Below are 21,516 nucleotides of genomic sequence, written 5' to 3' on the forward strand. Positions count from 1 at the left end.
AAGATTGTCAATTTTCAACCTTTTTTCACATTTTAAGTTGCTAAAATTATCTTCATTACCTAAGGTTTTTGGTTTTTGAAAAATTATTAATGAAAAATGTAATTTAAAGCATTTTTTTTTAAATTTTAGATAAAATTTTGATTTTTAAAATTTTTTTTTTGGGCCGGAAATGGCCGGAAACCGGTCAAAAGACCGGATTTTAACCATTTTTTCAACTCTAGGGGTCATATCCAGTGTTGAGGAATTCAGATCAGACCTTAAAACAAAAATCATCATTGGGGCGTACCCAGGAGGGGGCTTGATTTACAGATACCCCCTAAAAACCGGAAAAAACCGTTTTTTTTATAAAAATCCCGGCCGGTTTTGGCCGGATCCGGCTCAAATTTTGCATGGAGTCATCCTTTGGTATTCCCCACAGTTGATACTTGATCTGGCAAGATCCCAGAAAAGTGTGGTATATCTAGAGGGGGGGGGGGGGATGAAAGTGTTCCAATTGTGAAAAAAGAATGTTTGCTCTGCTAAGATTTAAAATGGTTTACATAGAACTTGCCCAGCTACAGTTTAAAGGACAGGGACAAAGGTTCTGAGCAACAAAAAGACAAATGAATATTTTATCAGGGATCTTAAGAGATCTTAAGGGATAAGACAATAGGCAATTAATATTCTATATCACCAATTATGATAAACAAAATTTACCCAAAAGCCAAGATTCAGTCTAAAGGGGACTGTTGAAGGTTCTCAGCGACAAAAGACAAAGATTTTTAGGATCTTTAGGAATAAGACATCCAATAATGATCAACAAAATTGCCCTTTATGTACTTAGATAAATATTGTTGGTACCAAAAAGAAACCAAAGTTTTTAAGCCAACAAATGAGTGTAACTTTGGGTACCAAATATTTTGTCCAATATTCTTCTCTATCCACTGCAGTTTGAGCGACAAATTGAATTTAAATTGTTTACAATGAAATTGTCCATTTATCTGTCAAAATTATGATCAAAGTTCCATGAAATGCATTTAAACTTAAATTAGTGATCCAGTATCTTTATCCTTCTTTATCCTTGTAATAAAGTAACAAGATGTGTGTTTGTCTGTAATTAAGGTTCTTGCTAACCGCTGAACCGATATTGTTCTCCTTTACAGTGTAGCTTCTCTTATTACAAGGGCATATTTGTGACTATTTTTGGGGTGGGTGTAATACTACTCTCTTAAGAGAAATCACCCCTAGAAAAGAAATACCAAAAAATTGCACTTTCTATAACTAACCCCTTCAAATAGAATAGAAGAATAGTCATCAAAATTCTATGAAAAGCTTGAAACTTGAACGCAACAAAAAAAAAAGGTTAAAATTCAGGCAAACTTGATAAACTTAGGAATATGGTAAAAAAAACAAGCAAACACACAAGAAAAAAATAACTATAATTTATATAACACCAATTATAATTTTGTATAATTAAGGATATATCTATGAAAACCGAAAACATTATTTAATTTTTTTTAAGATAAATTAATCATAATTAAAGAGTACCTATTTGTTTAAAAGTAACAACATTGAAAATTAAACAAAGAGGGTTTCTCAAAAATTCTGTCTTGATAATTTTTAAGTTTTAAACAACATAAAACATGCTTTTAAAATTGAAACGTTAAAAAGGAAATACAAAACATCTATTTCTAAACATTCCATTTCTTACTTTTATATATACTGAATCATTTCAGTAGGTACTAAACCTAACAGTAAAATAATAATCCTATTATATATGTAGTAAGTTTTTTTTGTCTGTAGCTCAAGATTTCAATAACTACTGTACCGATTGAGTTCTCCATTTACTGGAAGCTTCACGTATGTCATTGGATGGTTTTAGGCTATTTTATACTTTCCTAGCTATTCAAATGCCTGGGGCGCAGCCACTAGTGGAATTTATAAAAGAAAACAACTTAAGTGTAAATTCAATATTTATAAAAATATCTTGAAACATTTAATATAGTCTAAAATTTGAAATTGTCGTTAACCGGTCGTACAGACAAAAAGACTCCTTTAATATAGAGGAGCTACGCTTATTAACGACGACATTATAAACTTACTTTCTGAAGCACTCTTGCAGTACAGAGAGAACCTGTTTTAACCCTTTCTGTCCGAAATCCTGGACCCATTCCAGACTGTTGTTGGTTAATGCCACTCTGAAAATACAGTTTTATGATAATCTTACTTATAAACGATCATACAAAGTAGAAAGATGTTTGTCTGTCTGAAGTGTAAGATCTTGGTAACCGCATTACCAGTTAATGTTTAGCTAATAGTTAAAAAAAAACAGAAAAGTGTAATATACATAGTCTGAACTAATTATAAATTTTGTTTTTAATATTTAAAAGATCTTATATAATACCATACAAAACTTCCACTATTTTCAAAAGTAATTGAATAGTAATAAGTGTTAAAATTTTTTTTACTAAGCAACCTAAGAATTTAAAAAAATTTACTAAGCAACCTAAGAATTAAAAAAAATTTACTAAGCAACCTAAGAATTAAAAAAATTTTACTAAGCAACCTAAGAATTATAAAAATTTTATTAGAGCTCGGCAGCCGGCTATAAGCTGGAAGTCTAAACCTTGTTCAAATATGACAATACCTTTTTCAATTTTTTTTCTTCAACTCATTTAAAAGGGTTTAAGTTTAAGCGCGCGGCTGGCTGCCGAGCTCTGATATCTATTAAAATACCTGCCAATTTAAAAAAAAATTACCTTAATGACTCGACACAGCTATACTTTTTCTGCAAGGATAACTCCGGACTTGATAAGTACTGGATATAATCTGTGGGCGAGTCCAATCTGAAATATTTACAATCTTCTTACAATGGATTTAGAATATGTGGATATTATGACAGGAGAATTTATGTCGTAAAATAAATTGATACACATCCCCAATAATTGTAAACAAAATTACCCATTCTGTAGATAAAAATTATTAGTGTAAAAGTTTTGAGACAACTAGCTTGGAACCAGCCAATAAAATTTTTTAATATTTTTGACACCAAGCCAGCCCAATGTTCCTATCCTCCCCGTAGAAACAGAGTATTCCAGATGTCCTAATATTTGAAATTTAATAATAGTTATTTATCGCTTCGTATTAGAGTCAGCTTTCCGCGAATATTAAAATAAAAATTAAGAGATCAAAACCCATTTTGTTAACCTCGAGGTTTCGAAATCCCAGACTAACAAAACTGGCATTAATTTTATTTTAATATTTCAAATTGTCTATAATACGCTGCTATGGCAATTTAGTATGGCTAAGAACCGGTTCTAAACCAGCGGATATTAATCAGTTTCAAAGCCACACTGGAAATCAAAATATACCTGTTTCTGTTCGTTTGTTTGAGGTTCATTTGTAACATATCTCTCTTTTTACTGAAATTAAAACAAAAAATTAGATAAAGATTGCAATAGGTATTATATTTTTGATTTTTTTCAATTATTGTAATATTTAAAATAAGTTTCATCTGGGTTCTAAAATTCTAAGTAATTTGGAAGAGGATAAGCTAGCCAAGTAAAAATTAACATTGTAAACAAGACAATTCTTAATGATAATATACAAAAATACCCCTTCTGTAGATTACAACTAGTGGCTGAAACGTTTAGGCACTCAAGTAAACAACCAACCAATCTAATTCAATAAAAGGTTGTTGAGCCAACGAATAAGAAGACGTTATTATAAAACTTTGGGGGTCTAGTGTAATAAACAGCCCAATCTCCCCTCCCTCCCTCATTATATTATTAAATATTTATTTTCAAGAAAACAAGGATGATAACAACTATAAAAGCGAAGCTCTGAAACGGTAAGACAAATGAACATTAACACTTGTAGAGTGTAAGAACTGAATAATCAGAATTATAAATTACAATTTCGAAACAAATTTTTAAGTAATTTTGTTGAAAAACTACCTAAATACAGGATAATTTTTATGGACATACTTACATTTTTAGGACTTGATTAATAGAGATGCTTAGCTAATAACATTTACTTTGTTGTCCTAGGAATTAGTATTTCATGTATCAGACCAATAGGATAATTTTATCACATAAAAATTTATTGCTAAATGGCAAAACGTTTAAAATGGACTTACGAACTTTCTGGTACCGATTATAAAGTTGCTTCGCTTATTAAATCATACCTAACTCCTATAGGAATCATCATACAAAGTTTGAAATCGATAGGATAATTCTAACATGCCTAAATTAACAAAAAGAGCTATCCGTTATGTACGGACCGACTCATCCAAATTTTAGAAAAGCTTCGCTTTTAAAAGTTAGTTTACCTTAGAGGAAGTAATCTTAGTGGTTCCTTCTTCTCTTCATTTAAATTCATATTCTCCAACATTTTCTCAAATTCCTTAATAATATATTGTTATCGTATAATTTTAATGCTGTATTGTAGAAGAATTGATATTCCAGAATGGCTTCGAACCCGATTGATATCCGATGGATTAGAACCGGTTTACTGAAAAGTAAAGCATGGTATTACAAACAATTTTCTAGGAATATTACAATAAAAATCATTAAATCATGCCAGTTTTGTTAGAACCGGGCCTTCGGGCCCTTGGGACTAACAAAACTAGTTTTAATCGTGTAATTTCATATTTTAATATTCGCGGAAAGCTGTCTATAATACGATACGATAAATAACAATTACTTTACACGCATAAACTTCCCTTTCCCATACCATCCCCTTCTCTTCCACATTCATTTCATTTCCATTACCTTCCCCATCACTCCCCACGATTGCACATGATCTGAAACCGCATGTGATTTCGCTACTATTTTATACGTATCGTCCTTGTTACACTTTCATGAAAGTAATAGAATGTCTTGTCTGTTTATGTCTGTAGCTCAAGATCTTGCTAACCGCTGGACTAAATTGGTTCGCCTTTACATTGAAGCTTAATGTAGGTTCAGAAACTATTTTAACCCTCCTCCTCTAGAGAAATCGCCTCTAGAAAAAAAAGGTTGGTTGACTTATCCCCCCCCCCCCACTCCCTCAAGTGCCCCTAGTGGCCTCTAGTGGCGTAGTCGCTTGAAATAAAAAATAATAAAAATACTTACATCCATAATGTCATTATCACTCATTTTGTCTATACTCCACCCCTCTTCATCTCCTTGCTGAAAAACATGAAAAAAAAAATTAGAAAATTTCAAATCATTATTTATCCTAATATAAAAAAGATACGTTGTCTGTCTTTCTGTCTATGTATTTTAATTACGGGATCTAAAGGGTTCATCTTTGAAGTGAAGCTTCTTATAGGTACAAATAAGGTTTTCATCTATTTTTGGGGAGAGTATATACAACCTCTCAAGAGAGTTTCTACCCCCAAGAACTAGTACTAAACAGAAATGAAAACCTCAATTAGTAGAAAGTACTTAAATTGTGAAGGAAATAGGAATTTCCATCCCAGTCATAGCATAACAGACGGACAGACAGACATAGTAAGTTATAGAATAGATGCACATTAGTATTACTATTTGGAATGGATAAATTTGAACCGTATATCTTTTTTAGTATGGCTTCGAAGCCGATTAATATCCGGTGGATGAGAAACGTTTCTCAGCTATACTGAAAAATCATGTATAGCATCGTATTATACCTAGACAAAATTAAAATCATAATATTAATACCAATTTTTTTACCTCGGGCCTTCGGCCCCTCGAGGCTAACAAAACAGGTTTAAATCTTACATTTTTTTTATTTCAATAGTCGCTGAAAGCTGTCCATAATACGATGCAATAAATAACAATTACCTCATTGAAATCTCCGAGGGAATTTGGTCTGGCAATGTTTACAGGTGGTCCAAATCCAGGGCGGCCTTTTCCCTTGCCTCCGCCAAGGCCACCCACCATCTTGTCCAGCTAAACAAAAAAAATAATATTAAAAGTTGCGCATTTAGAAAACCTGTAGGGTTATCAACAAGGGCGTCAAAGCATTTTTGGAGGAGGGGGGGGGATTTAAAACTTAACTTTGATGTGTGAAATGTAAGAAAATTATCTAGAAAACTTAATTAATAGTTTTGAACCATGATCCATGAAAGTTTTTATAGGTTTATTGGGAACATGTGGCACCCAAATATGAAAGTAAAGTTTCAATAAAGACGTAGGTCACATGTGTCAATTAAAATTATAATTTAATCAGATGTAAAAACTAGATGTATGTATTACAAATACAAATTAATTACTAAATAGTAAGAGAAACACAAGTCTGAAAATAATCTAAGAAACTATCAAAAATACTTACGAAACTATGTTTCCGATTTAAATTAGACATTTTGTACTACGCCATTTTAATCTAAATTACCATAGAATTTAATTTCAGAAAAAAAGGTTGATTTATTTTTTTAAGTAGCGCAACTACTCTTACAGCTATACTAAGTTTTGAAAGTATGTCAGCAGCTTTTATTGTAGCCTTTAACTTTTACTTATTTTTTCTTTAAACTCTAATGGTCTGACAGGATGAGAGAATTCCCTTTTTTTCTCTTTATTCTTTCCTCCCTTCCTATTATAAAGTTTCTAATTTGATATGATTTCTTTAATATCATCAAGTTATGAAATAGCCCTGGTTTCTTATGTAACCAGGTTGATCATAACACTTTGGTTTAGAAATATAATAAGTACTAGAGTTGGCTCGATATAATTATCTCCCTATTGGCTAGTTTTCTATATGCATATCTATTTCTCAATAAATCTATTTTCCTCACCCGGCATTACTATCTAAAAGAAAGTAAATATTTAATAATCTAAATGATTTTAAAAAGATTTTTTAAATTATATTTTTTCTTTACATTACCATCAACAAAGGGTTAATGATGATGATTACAATTTTAGTTTAATATTTGAACACACAAAGTGTCGCCACAATCGAATTCTTTTAAAACAGAGTTTTCTTACATTTATTATTTTATAAATTTAAATTTTCTTTTTTATGATTAGAAATTAAATACATTGATATAAGGTAAATAGCAACATGAAATTAGAAAAAGGAATTTCTTTTTAATAAAGTAAAATAATGGGTCTTATCGTTCTGGGAAATGAGAGTTTATTATGGATTATTGGAGCACTATGAGTTTTAAACAAATATTCCTTGGAAAACTTGAGCTCGTTTATAGACATTTATTTCCTATATAGATCTGACATGGATCTTGAAGCAATTAAGCAGGCCGTTTTGTACATGTTAAAAATTGGAAGATTTCATTAAATAAAAGTTATCGCAAATAAACTTAGTAAATAATAAAATACTGATAAAACAAGGATGACAAGTTGACAACATCAACGGACCATAAGTGATGAAAATCATAAAATTAATTTACTAAAAAACTTTGACAATAAAACACATCTAGAGTCTTATTGATTAGATGCCCATTGGTAAACGGAATCTTCACGACAAATTTCAGCTAAATTACAGTAAAATGATGCAATTCTTACCTAAGTATTACACATAGGCGTCACTTTAGATTATGGAGAAGATTCGCTACTTTAAAAAAGTGGGATTAATCCCTAGAAACCATTAATCTTAATACCTCTCTGTGAGAAAATTCACATAATTTTGCCATATTTCTAATATCAAATTAAGTTTCTAAATACAAATGCTAAAAAAGTGAAAAAAATCTCAATTTAATACAAGATTTAAATGAAACATTTTTAAGTAAAGCTTTCGTTTTGTTAAACTTTGCTTTTATTAAGGTCTCCTTGCTTTTAGAAGTGAAGCTACTTTAACTAACTTTGTCTGTAAAGCTATGGGGTAACGTGATTTTCCCAGCTTCTATTAAAGATAGTCTGTTGATTTTTTGTAGTGATTCCTCTTACCAAATAATTTTAGGTCTATAAATCATTTTGTCTGTAAGTATTTTGGTATGGCCATGCGTAGCATTTGATTTTTAAAGGAAAAATTATTGGATATACGCGATTTTATTAAAGATAGAGCGCTATTTTTGTTTGAACATTTCTCTTGTCCATGAACATAAAGTTAATCTTATCCGTTGGTAATGCTGTAAAGAACATTGTGTTCTTACAAGCGAAGACTTGGTTTCTGTACTTTGCTGATTGGGAATGTTGCCATCCTTGTTAAAAGCGAAGCTTTTCTATAATCAAGTCCAAAAAAGGTAAGAATTTCCTTCAAAAGTATCCCATATTTAAGCCCTTTCGCAACAAATTTTCAGACAACTTTCTTTAGACTTATACATTTATATTATGCTTTTTCAGTCCAAGTATTGATGTTCGTTTGTCCTACCGTTTCAGAGCTTCGCTTTTATGTATGTTGATATCCTTGTTAATACAAATTCTAGACATAATTAAAGCAAGGAAAAAATTTCTAGAATTTCATATAGCATTCCATTAATGTATACAATTTCACTCGCAATTTGCAAAAACAACAAGGATTAAACAATGTGTAGTGGCGTAGCTGATAAAAAGTAAAAACTGTGAAGAATGAGACTGAAATTTGAAAGCAATTATAAAATGAAATAATTTTCTTTCATAACCTTTTTGATTTTAAGAGAGGGGTAGGTTTCTGGTAGAATCCGTAAAGGTGTGTGTTTTAAGGCTTAAAAAAGTTAACATAAATTTTTATCGTTCTACTACTGTTTTTAACTTATAACACATAACCTTTACGGATTCTACCAGAAACCTACCCCTCTCTTTATAAAATAAATAAACTTTTTTTTTGAACATTTTAACATTAAATGTGCTTAATATCAAAGTATCTTTTATCCTTTTATATTTAGAAGATGTTGACAGTTAGAATTTTATTTGAAGTATACAAATAAAGTAATTAAGTTACTTTAGTGGTCTAGATTTATGACATAATTACAAAGATAAAGGAATGAGTTCTTTGACAAATATTTTAGATTTTTTTTCGTTTTATAAAAATCAAGTCATTATTCTGTCTCAAAATACAAGTAGATGTTAGGGGAGTAGCATCTAGTATTAAGTTAAAACTTTTATTTAATTTTATACAACTTTTTGATATTTGTTTTACACTTTTAAAATAAATGCAGAAAAATTGTCATTTTGTCTTATTACTGATCATTATTAACGTACAGGGATAAATGACTGATAAATTGACGTACATCCCCAATGGTAATATACAGAGTTACCATTTCTGTAGATTAATATTAGTGGTTAAAACGTTTGGAATTAACTTAATGAACCAACTAATCAAAATTAAACAAAAGTCACTATAGTTGTTTAGCTTGCGAATAAGTTATTTCAAAATTATGGGGACTAGTGCAACAAACAGCACAATGTCCCCTCTCTCTCGGATTAACTTATCCTTCAATCCTCTAGAATAGTGGTTGATAAGAGTTGTATCTAATTCTAATTTTATATGCTATTGCCTTGCAGTATTGGTGTCTTTTCAAACCTGCAAGTTTTTCTATGTCCATGATTAGCGAACAACAATATAATCCAAAAGTAAATAAGTTTAAGTTAATATCACATCCTAGGTCCTGTGTGTTTTAGGCTATTTACTTTTAGATTCAAGTTTTGAGATTGTTAAAAGGTTCTTTATAGCCCCTCTCTGTCCATTTGAATACAGAGCCCCTAGGTGCTAGGGGCGTAGTTGCTAGTTTTAAATAAACTGTTCATTAATTTAAAGACGCATTAGCCTTAATGAACGTCAGATAGAAAACAGCAATGATATGATAAAGTTTTAAAGTGTAATAGAAATTTCGACGTGATTTTTTGTGGCTTTGTAGGACAACCGCCGTATTACATGATCTTTGAATTTAAATCTAAATTTTAACAAAGTTACCAACTCAAGCTATAACAAAAATAACCGGGAAAATAAAAACTGTATCAATTGGGTCTTTGAATATCAGCCAATAGAGTCGGAACTATAAACACAGCCAAGACGCTACAAAAGAGCAGAAAGCAATATTTGCTAGAAGCGAAAAGGCCCCCACTACTTGGTCAGTTGTCAGTAGTAAGAACAATATATAATTTTTATTTTTATCAAACAAACATAAATGTTAAAAAGTTTAATCTTTCTCCAATTCATTTATTTAAATATTTTATGCCTCCTTCAGAAAGAAGGAAACATTGGTATACATAATCTCTGCAACTATTATCAAATTTTGTTTTGGTTGACCAAACTTGCAGTGTTTAAACGTTTCCGCCAACAATTTTAGTCTAATTAAGAAATAGTCTTAATTTATTATTATTGGAAGTGAACATCAATTTATCATCCATTGTCTTATCCCTTAAAGTCCCTGGCCTCTTGCACATCAACTTTCTTTGTAGACCGAAATATAAACAAACATGAATAGTTATCTATCGCATCGTATTATTTTTCGCGGATATAAAATTGTAAAATTATAAGGTTTTAATATTGTGATTGTACATTTTAATATTCGTAGGTAAATGGATATAATGCGATACGATACATGATTTTTCAGTATGGCTTAAATCCAGTTTTAATGCAGAGGATATTAGTCGGTTTTAAAGCCATACTGGAATAAATATTATGGCATATCTAAAGCCTAGTTGGCAACTGTACCAAAATGACCCTAGCTGCGGGCAAGATATGCTTTTATTATGCATTGTCTTACTTGACAAAAATCTGTCAAAATATCTGACAATAATTATGACAGACACACACACACACACACACACACACACACACACACACACAATAAGAAATACTGGGTGCCCGCAAAATTAATTTTCAACAAATATATACTTAATATTCATGCCAGATATACAGACTAACATACAATAAAACGAAAGGCAAGTAATTTTTTTTATAAAAAGAATGAAAGCCTTCCATCCATTTGTTGAAAAAATATTAAAGATCTACATTTAAGTAGTGTGGTTTCTTTTATTTCTCCATTAAGATCTTGTTGTCTTTAGTTTAAACCTAATTGTTTTTCTCGTATTCATTCGAATCCGGTGGATAGGAACCGGTTCTCATCCATACGAAAAAACTATGTCTAGCATCGAATTATATCCAGTTTTTTACGAATATAAAAATGTACAATCATAAGATTAAAACCAGTTTTTTTAGCCCGTGCCTTCGGCACCTCGGGGCTAAAAAAACTGGTTTTAATCTTATGATTGTACATTCTATATCCGCGGAAAGCCGTTTATAATACGATGCGAGAAATAACTATTCATATTTATTTTCATTGAATCTCAATAATTTTGATGAAAATTAATTTTAGACGCCCTGTAATGCAAATATCTTTGGACAAGTTATCCCCTCACAAAAGATATTTTTTTAAAAAGAACTTTATTTGTAGCAATGACATTTATACTTCAAATTTATGTCTTCATATCTGAATTGCAGTACAAAAGAGGGCTTCAAACTTCTATCTGAAATAACCACTTCCATTTAGATGGAATCTTATATTCTTGGACTTTGCCAATTTAATTTAACGAAAAAGGGTGTGTTTACCCCCCCCCCCCCCTATTGATTTTAGTTTTGAAATATAAGTTTTTAACAGAGGATGCGAGGTGTTCCACACTACCAAGAAAATAGCTTAAAACCTTAGTAGTCCTAGGTTTTTTCACTTATTGTAAAGGCTGCTAAATTAAAAAATTAAAATCAAAACAAAAAGACCACTACTTTGTTTAAAACAGCCAAACAGCTTAGCAAGCAGCGCAAGTAAAGGTACAAAAAGGCCCATTTCTTAGCGCGTTTACTCTAGCCGAGTGCATTGTTGGATTTTGATTAATTTTTATTTTGTTGTCGGCTTTACTGTATTACCCATACCCGCTGCCAGCCATCGAATTATTTTAGATCTGTTGTATTTCTTATTGTTCTTATAAAGCAATCACAAAAATGCATAAATATATGAACTATCACTTTTTCAAGTAAAAAATTCAAATTCTTTTAAAAGTCAAGTAACTTAGGTATCATACAATTCTTGAGGCTATCAATATTTTTTTTTGTAAAGCTTCAATTTAATATGATGATTCTATAAGAAATACCCATGGGGATTTGATCATTTTATTTTAAGTTTACTTATTAATTCAGGAAAAACATTTCATGGACCATCATACCTAGGTGCAAATGTTTCACATGAATTTATCCTATTCCCAAACACAGGGATCCTTATACAATCTATATTTATCCTTTCTGTAGATTAAAATTATTGGTTGAAAAATATATGCACTAGTAGATTGAACAAATCAATTGAGGTTTACAATTTTTTTTAACCAGAGAATAATATAGTTATAAAAATTTGGGAACCAGTGTATTATATTTTAAATTGATTTGGGATATGTTGGTAAATAAAATTATTTGTCTAAAAGAAGTAATAAAGATTCAATTAAAGTACACTAAGTTTTAAACTAACGAATAAGATAACGTAGTAATTAAAACTTTGAATACCAGTGTAATTTTAAAGTCATTTAAAGAGCAGCTCTACTCCTTTCAACACAGAGCCCCATGTAATATATTTGGAAGCATAAAATATATCTTGGCAGTCATTAATATTTGTAGTCTGTCTTAATTTTGGCCCACTTGTAGTTTTATATTTTACGGGGCACGTATTCATACAAATTTTGGGTTTTTCAAATATCCAGTAGTGGTAACGTCCCTAGCATTTAATGACTCTTTAAACAAAGTGGGGGGGGGGGGTAAAGAAAGAGATATTTTTTAATTTATCCTAAGAAAGGAATATCTAGTCTAAAACCAGTCAAGGAGCTATATATGTCAAATCATAATCAGAATATTAAAATCCTAGTAAATCATCAATCCATTCATCAATACAAACACAAATTTTGAATTTCGGATTATGATATTTGGTTAAAAATATGTGGATTAATCCGAACTGATTCTGATTGCCATACTTGAATACAAAGCTCATAATATTTTAGTGGATACAACCCCTGACGTTACACAGCTAATACCCTGGAATTAAAATAATAACATTTCTACAACCCAAAACTAAAGGCAGAGGAAAATAGGTTTAAAAATCAATACTCTACTAATAGATTTATTATTACTTGGATCTTAGATTTTGATGTTTATAATAAAGTTAAACTTGTAGCGGGCTAAAAAAAACCTTTACCCATCCCCTCCCCTGAAACTGAATAAACGAGCTGACCATTAAATTACAGAGAAAATAGCAACCTAAATGTTTAGTACAATTTTCCCCCTATTACAATATCCACGTATATTCTACATTCATTACTGTAAAGAAAAAAATTCCGCCAGTAACTTTTACAATCGTCAATGATATACATTATTTGGAAAAATGCTCTGTTTATCTGAATTTTATTTTACACTAAAATGCTGTAGTTGTTAAAAATAAAGATAACAAAGCAACCTTTTTAAGTAACATGATATAACTCCACTACAAATGAAAAACAATGAAATGTTAATGATATATGTTTTAAAGATTTGTCATGTCTATTTATTTATCATTTTACCCGTGTAAAATCCAGATTAAAACGTTACTTTTTGAGCAGTTTGCCATGTTTCTAAAGATTAACATTTATATCATTAAAATTAATAGTTCTTACTTCTCTGAATCATATTATTCGTTAGAGGGACTCTAAAAGAGTTTTTCAAAACCTAAAGTTTGAGTTCTTTATGGCATCGTATTATAGACAGATCTTCACAGATATTCAATTGAAACAAACACTGGTATTGATTTTATAATTTTTATTTAATTGTTCGTGGAAAATTGTCTGTAATATTATGACATACATGATTATTCATTATGGCTTAGGACCGATTCTAATCAAGCGGATATTAATCAGTTTCGAAGCCACACTGGAAAAAATCTAACCAACGAGCGATACCTAGTTGAAACAGCCATTCTTTATTGATGACAGTCAAGGCATGCCCAAAAGGGCGGGGGAAAAGTTGGCTTTGAGTTAAATTAGTTTTTCAATGGTCTAAAATTTCACAGTAACCACTTAAATGGTGGATAAACCGTATAAAATCCAATTAGAAAACAGATTGATATTTTTAAAAATTGTGATATAATGAAATAAAACAATGATTTTGAACTTCTGGCTATTCAATAAGGTATAGATGTAGAATATAAGTGGATGAATTAACACCAGAAAAATTGTTGTCAATTAGGTTGCAATTTCCTCCCGCATTTATTGGTCGGGCCGTGTATCCAGTAGGAGGAAAGAGGATGGGGTAAAAGAAAGATTGTCAAACATAGCTCGTTTCAAAGTTCACTTTATTATAGAATATGAAAATCTGGTGCAAGATCCAAGTAATTATACATCCATTGGTATATGGTTGAATAAGGTAGTGTGACAAGAAGTTTTAAAAGTATTTGCCATTTGGTATTTCATTTTATATTTTTACAAAAAAAAAATACAGCAAAAAGTATCTACCTAAAGTTCTTGAAAACATGATAAGATTTTAATGACATAAGTTGAAGGCATAGTGTAATATTTAAAGAACAAACGGTGGCACCCCTAGCACCCAGGTGCTCCGTTTTCAGAGGGAAAGGTATGGGGAAAAAGCCTAAAACCATCGCTAGACTTAAATCAAAACCAAAACGTCCAAAAAGCATCCTAGAGCTTCTATGAAACTTCCCTAAAGTAGAGATCTCATTCAATTCAAATTATAATCTACAGACAACAAGGTAATACTTATGGCGAAAACCACTCTTTGGACACATTTTTAGCAGTTATCCCCAAATTTTTGCTGTCTGACATATTTAAAAGAAATTAGTTCAAAATGTGGTCACTATAACTCTCGAAGTTGTAAAAAATGTGGCTAATATTCTAAAAAAAATGGCTATGGCTAATATTTGATTACACAAAATTATTTGGTTTTAGAGAACATCTACCTATTTATTTAAGAACTACTAGTTTTCTTCAAATCCTTTGAAATCGCCTGCTAAGTTCGACCAAGCAAAATAAATACCATATTCAAACTTTGGAGCAGTTATTTTTTTTAGTTAAATCTAAAAATTAAGGTTTTCTTTTGTTTGTTGCTTAAGATTTTAATAAATACGGAACTGATTGGTTTTCCTTTTTAGGTAGGGAAGCTTTACTTGGGTTCTGGGCTGGTTTTAGGCTATAATATATTGTTTTTAGGCTATATTTCTAACCTGAATACAGAACCCCTGAATGCTAGGAGCCTAGATACTGAACTACCCATGTAAAGGAAACATTTCTCAAGATTTACATTTTTATTAATAAATGTTCTAAATTGATTTAGAACAGCTAAACGTCAAAATATTCTAATTTCATTATGAAAAATGATTTTTTGTATAATCGCTTGGCGTTTTCGCGAACTTAATTAAATTTGAAGACTTAAGAAAAAAAAACTGGCAGGGTTTTATTCCGATTTGGTTCTCCCTAACAGTTCTGTTTCTTATTGGTATCCAGTAAAAGTTTTTAGTAGCGAAGCTACTCTATAATTTGAAATGTCCGTCTGTCCGTCTGTCCGTCTGTCCGTATGTCCGTCTGTCCGTATGTCCGTCTTAGTTTGGGGGAAACGTGATTTTCTCGGCTCCTATAAAAGATAAAAGGCTGAAATTTTTTGACAACATTCCCATTATCAAGGAGCACAATTAACTATAAAACATCAATGGCGATAGGACCGCTTTTTAGCCGGTTTTAGGCTATTTTTGTATTTTTCACATTTTTCTCCATATCTTTGGTGTTTATGGTCCGATTTCCAAAATTTTTTCAGTTATAGAATCAAAATTAAATTTCCTATCGTTTCAAGAAAACAACTATGACGATCAGACTGCCTTTAAGCAGGTTTTAGGCTATTTTTGTATTTTTCACATTTTTCTCCATACCTTTGGTGTTTATGGCCCAATTTCCAAAGTTTTTCAGTTATAGATATCAAAATTAAACTTCCTTTCGTTTCAAGAACACATCAATGGCGGTCAGACTGCCTTTTTGCAGGTTTTTGGCTATTTTTATATTTTTCACATTTTTCTTCATATCTTTGGTGTTTATGGTCCGTTTTTTTTTTAATTTTTGTAGTTAAAAATATCAAAATTAAATTTCCCGTTGTTCTAAGCATCCAGTATGTAATTTACTTTGACCGTCAGTCTGTTAGTCATAGTACTGAAATATAAATAAATATTAAGAAATTAAAAACAAATGTTGAAAAGGTTTCGTGACTTTTTCCTAATATACATGCTTTTGTCAAATAATATCTAAATTCTTATTTAATTGTTTATGCTTCGCTACTTATGGATGTTGTCATCCTTGTTTATATCTATTTTAGGGGAGGGTTAATACCATCTAAAGGAAAATAGCTACAGTTTTCTAAAAAAAATATTCAACCCCATCCCTTTTTATATTTATATGACTAAAATTTAAGTTGACGGGTAGACACCCCAACTATACCATTTCTTCTTAAGGAGTCCCTTAAAACATTTTCTTAAGTTTTGTATTATTGAATGAACACCATATGTTTTCTGTGCAGAATAAACTCTCAGAATGGATGTAGAATATACGTGGATATTATGACAGGAGAAAAATTGTCACCAATATAGGTTGCAATATCCCCTTGCTTTTATTGGACGGGCCGTTTATCCAGTAGGGGGAAGGAATGGGGTAAAGCAGGGGTATGGGGAAGATCGTTATTTTAGCCTGCTACAGAGTTCACTTTATTAGAGAATATAAAAATGTGGTGTAAGTTCCAAGTAATAATATATCCATTACTCTGAGAACTTTTTTAACGAAACGGAGCCCTAATAAACTTATATTAAAAGATTTCACTTTAAAATCAAATATCATATTAGAAAGAATTAAACAAACAAAACACCAACAATATAAGTAAAGGAAAGTACATGAAAAACCGTGCACCAAGTACGAACAAAAGACTAAAATATCAATTAAATACGAACTAATGTTAAAACTACTAAATTTAAAATCCCTTCCGGAATAGTCATATTTCATTTGACAAATATCTCCTTTAAATTTACATTTGCACTTAAGTTTTAACTTCTATTTAAAACTTTTGCTAGCATAAAAATTACTAAAATTAGATCAACTTAAAATTCTGAGATGTTTTGGTAGGGCTTCCTTGTTAAATAGAATGATTAATTATAATTAGGTTTCATGTTCTAAAATAATCAGTAAGCAGATGAGAATTTACATTAATTTTAACTTTAATTATTTTCCTTGTCAGCAGCGCAGCTACTCTATAGTCTAGTCCGTCCGTCCGTCTGTCTGTCAATGCACGTAAGCTAAAAATGGAGGAAGGAGACAATGGGCTATTTATTATACTAGTTCCCAAAGTTTTATAATAACGTTTTGTTATTTATACCTAGGCTTAACAACTTTGGGGACTTTTTTTGAAGCCTGATTTGTTAGTCTATATTTTCTAACTACTTATTGTAATCTAGAGAAGGGGTATTCTTGTGTACAATCATTGGGGATGTAAATCAATTTAAAGGCCATAGTCTAATCCCTTTAGATCCCTGGAAATACGCCCATAATGAGAAAGATTAATAGTTATTTCTCGCATCGTATTATAAACAGCTTTCCGCGGATATATAATGTACAATTATAAGATTAAAACCAGTTTTTTTAGCCCCGAGGTGCCGAAGGCACGGGCAAAAAAAACCTGGTTTTTATTTTATGATTGTACATCTTTATATTCGTAGAAAGCTGGATATAATATGATGCTAGACATAGTTTTTTCGTATGGATGAGAACCGGTTCCTATCCACCGGATTCGAATGAATACGAGAAAAAGAGTTACAAAGTTCGGACTTATCCAAGGAAATCCTTCAAATAAAATTTCAGAAGCTTAAAGCCTTGTATATATATTTTCTCTTGGGCACGGAGTTAAGAAGTAGCTACTATAGAAAAATAACAAGGTGTCGGAGCCGTTTAATTTTGATGCGGCTCCGGCTCCTGTTCCGGCTCCTACCTTAAAATGAATATATCAATTTTTGTTCATTATTGAATTTGATAAAATAAAATAAATAATATAAAATATTTTGCTTTTATTTGATTAAAGCTATATAAAAGTAGAAGGATGTGTGTCCATTTGTTAGGTAACAATAGTTTTTAAGTTTATTCTATGGAAATAGACCGTTGCCAAATTATAATATTACTTTAAAAAATCATTTTTGGGTAATCTGGAGCCGGAGCCGTTTTAAATAAAAATACGGCTCCGGATCCGGCTCCACCAAAAAAGTTGCTGCTCCCGGCTCCGAAACACTAAAAAATAATATAAAATCTCTATCTTAACTATAGCATCTTACAATGTAACTAGGGGAGGTCAAACCGCAAAAGCCGACTACATTTGGGGACATGGAAAAATAATCCTAAATTCATATGATTTCTGTGTCAATTTTTAGTTCTATTGGCGCAAAACACAGAAGGTAATAGGTCCAGATCCAGACCCAAACTACGTCATAACGAAAGACGTTTAAACCTACAACTGCTATGTTAGGTGCACGTCCTGAATAATTAGAGAAGGGGAAATGCATTGCCCCGAAACAGGCGCATCTCACCACTATGCAAAATGAAGACTTAATAGGCTAATCTCGTGCAATCAAAGTTAAGAAGTTTTTTTTTCTTATGGACAATCCATGGTATTTTATCAGGAAACTAACACATTAATTTATAACATAGTTAAAATGTAACAAAACCTATCCTAATCCAATGTTTAAATAGGATGTGTATCCCCCCCCTTTAATGTTTTCTTTTTTTCTATATAACCCATTAGAAAACCATTATTTAACCCCATCACATAAGAGATCTTAAGGGATAAGACAATGGACGAAAAATAGAGGCCCGAGATGTAATAATATGCTGTTCTATTGATTTGATAGTGTATTACATGTGCGGAAGTAAATGCATACCATTAAAGAAAGATAGGACAATTGCGAAAGAATCAATCATGTTAATATAACAAAAATAAGTATGTAAGGGGGGGGGGGGGGTGGAGACCAGGGGCGAAACTATTAGAGTATATATTATAGAACATTTAATTATCAAAGGATATTCGGTTTAATCATTATGAGCCGTCTGTTCACAGTAATAACTAGGGGATACAGTGATAGGACAATGAATAATAATTCAATCTTTCCCTTTATTTTTAGGAGTGATATTGATCAAGGAGGGAGGAGTCAAAGCCTGTTTATCTAATTAAAAACCCATCATTAGCGCTAAAGTTTACTATTTCTATTGTCCTATTCATTCTTTGTTAGCTAATAAATGTGGGGGGATGAAGGGATGTAGATTAATTTGATTAAAGTTTTATTCTGTTAACATTGCAACCACTGGTGTACACAGGGTGTTGCCAAGGGGGGGGGGGGAGGTGAGCACCAAGAGTAAAAGGTAATATTAACAATAAATTTATAGTATAGACGTATAACCAGACAACTACCTGAATCCCCCTGTTAAGGACCTTTTTCGTCTGCTAGCAAATTATTTCCTGCTACTTGGCTATGTTAATATTCCCAACACTAGTGGTTTATTTCCAAAGGCCCATTTGAGATTCGGCACAAATCAATTGGGATGGGGACATACAGTTATTTAACCCCTTTCCCCTCTAGTGTTTTACTCTGATATATTGACAATCCCCTTAATTCAAAATCGAGAGGGTGTAATACAGATTATCAGTTATTTATTTGTCAGTAGGGTAAATCTACCCCCCTTCCACATGCTTCTTATTGCAACCTAAGATTGGCCTTCATGTCATTATTAGAATAGCATTATATTTAATGTAATCTAAGCTGTCAATAATATGTCAACCATATATACTATAATAATATGTCATTTAATTGATTAAAACGAAATAGAATTATGATTTGTTACATTTTTCTCTATGATGATACAGACTTAGGACAAACAGACGAATAAGATAAGTCATAGAAAGGCTTCGCTCATAAAAAACACTAAAATCTATTTCAATTAATTAATTCAAAAATTTAACTCTAACAATCACTATTTTTTATTAACATTAACTGTCACAACATGAATTTTACATATTTTTAAAAGCAAAGCTTTTCTATAATTAGGGTCGGTCCGTCCGTACGTCCGTCCGTCCGTCCGTACGTCCGTACGTCCGTAACGGATAGCTTTTTCCGTTAATTTAGGCATGTTAGAATTGTCCTATCGATTTCAAATTTTGCATGGTGATTCCTTTAGTAATTAGGTACGATTTAGAAAGCGTAGCAACTCTATAATCATTACCAAAATGTCCGTACGTCCATTTTAAACATGTTGATTTTTTTACTTTTTTAACAACAAATTTTTATGTGATCTAATCATCGGATTGGTCTGATTTTTGGTATATTGATTCCTGGGACAACAAAGTATAATGTATTAAGCGAAGCAACTCTATAATCAAGTCCTAAAAATGTAAGTATGTCCATAAATATTTTCCTGTATCAAGCAGTTTTTCAACAAATTTACTTACAATTTTGCTTTGACTCTTATAAATTTATATTATGATAATTAAGTTCTAACACTATACAAGTGTTAATGTCCGTTTGTCCTACCGTTTCAGTGCTTCGCTTTTATGGATGTTGTCATCCTTGTTATTCTAAATTTAAGTTTTAACAACTTAAATAATAACTGGAGTAGGTAACAGAATTATGTTCACAGTTATACTTATACATAGTTATACATGGAGAAAACTGATTTAGATTTCTCAAGACATTTCAAGTGTGTGTGTTTCTTTGTATGTGTGTGTGTGTGTTTGTGTGTGTGTGTGTGAACGTATTGTGGATTTAAACCAAGCAAAAGTTAGCCTTAATTTTTTTACTTCTTACTATTTTTTAAAGTCAGCTTATTATAACAGAATTTAAAACTTATTTCGATATAATAACTTTTCAGAATTAAAATTTCTTTTAAATAAATAAAAATGCAAATATATTATTTAATGAAAAAATTCAGAATTTAAAACTTCAATTCTTGTCTGTATGCATAGATTCATAGATGAAATATTTTATAGAAAATTTATTATGTATAGGTAAATTCATAGATGTTTGCAATTTGAGCAGGGATTTTAAAGGATAAGACAATGGATTTTACATTGATGTAAACCCCAATTACGATTGACAAAATGTATTCCTCTGTAGATTAAAGTTATAGGTAAAATAAGTTTGATAACCTCTAGTTTGTACAAGTAAAAGTTTGAGAACCTATATAATTAATGCCCCAATGCCCTCTCCCTATTTGATTCTGACACATTTGCGTAAACCTGGTGTATAGGCTTTATCTTTGGACTGAGAAGATAGGTTATTAGGGATAAAATCATTCTTATATGATGAATTTCCCCCAGATTTAAGACTTTTTGGATAGGCCTCCAGGTTCCGGAGCTCCAGGCCTCCAGGTGGTCTCTGTACAGGTAAAAATTAAAAATAAGATTTTTTTTGAAGAGTTAGAGGTTAACTTATAAAACAAAATATGCTTCTTTTTGATTGTTATTCACATATTTGAAGAAAAAACATACATATTTTGTCTCATAAGCTGACATCTAACTCTTAAAAAAAATTTTTTTTTTTCATTTTTACCTGTACAGAGACCACCTGAAGGCCTGGAGCTCCGGAACCTGGAGGCCTATCCAAAAAATCTT

The 21,516-nt window shown here is 31.2% G+C and overlaps 1 protein-coding gene across 4 annotated transcripts in view; it reads right to left on the bottom strand.

Annotated features, from left to right (window-relative positions):
- The window catches only part of LOC145333938 (protein diaphanous-like), a 202,676-nt gene that overhangs the window by 32,420 nt on the left and 148,740 nt on the right, over positions 1 to 21,516 (bottom strand). For 3 of the 4 annotated variants that reach the window (XM_080179195.1, XM_080179194.1, XM_080179197.1), the window contains 6 exons: positions 5,787 to 5,894; positions 5,094 to 5,150; positions 4,310 to 4,383; positions 3,351 to 3,401; positions 2,739 to 2,825; positions 2,082 to 2,177 (listed from right to left, as the gene is read on the bottom strand). In XM_080179195.1, coding sequence (XP_080035321.1) covers positions 2,082 to 2,177; positions 2,739 to 2,825; positions 3,351 to 3,401; positions 4,310 to 4,383; positions 5,094 to 5,150; positions 5,787 to 5,894 — 473 coding nt within the window. Of the gene's footprint in view, positions 1 to 2,081; positions 2,178 to 2,738; positions 2,826 to 3,350; positions 3,402 to 4,309; positions 4,384 to 5,093; positions 5,151 to 5,786; positions 5,895 to 6,276; positions 6,330 to 21,516 lie in introns of those variants that run through there. The other variant, XM_080179196.1, reaches the window with a different exon arrangement.

This window comes from Acartia tonsa, chromosome 12 (genome assembly GCF_053477335.1).
Source record: "Acartia tonsa isolate MP-2025a chromosome 12, ASM5347733v1, whole genome shotgun sequence".
Taxonomy (NCBI): Eukaryota; Metazoa; Arthropoda; class Copepoda; order Calanoida; family Acartiidae; genus Acartia; species Acartia tonsa.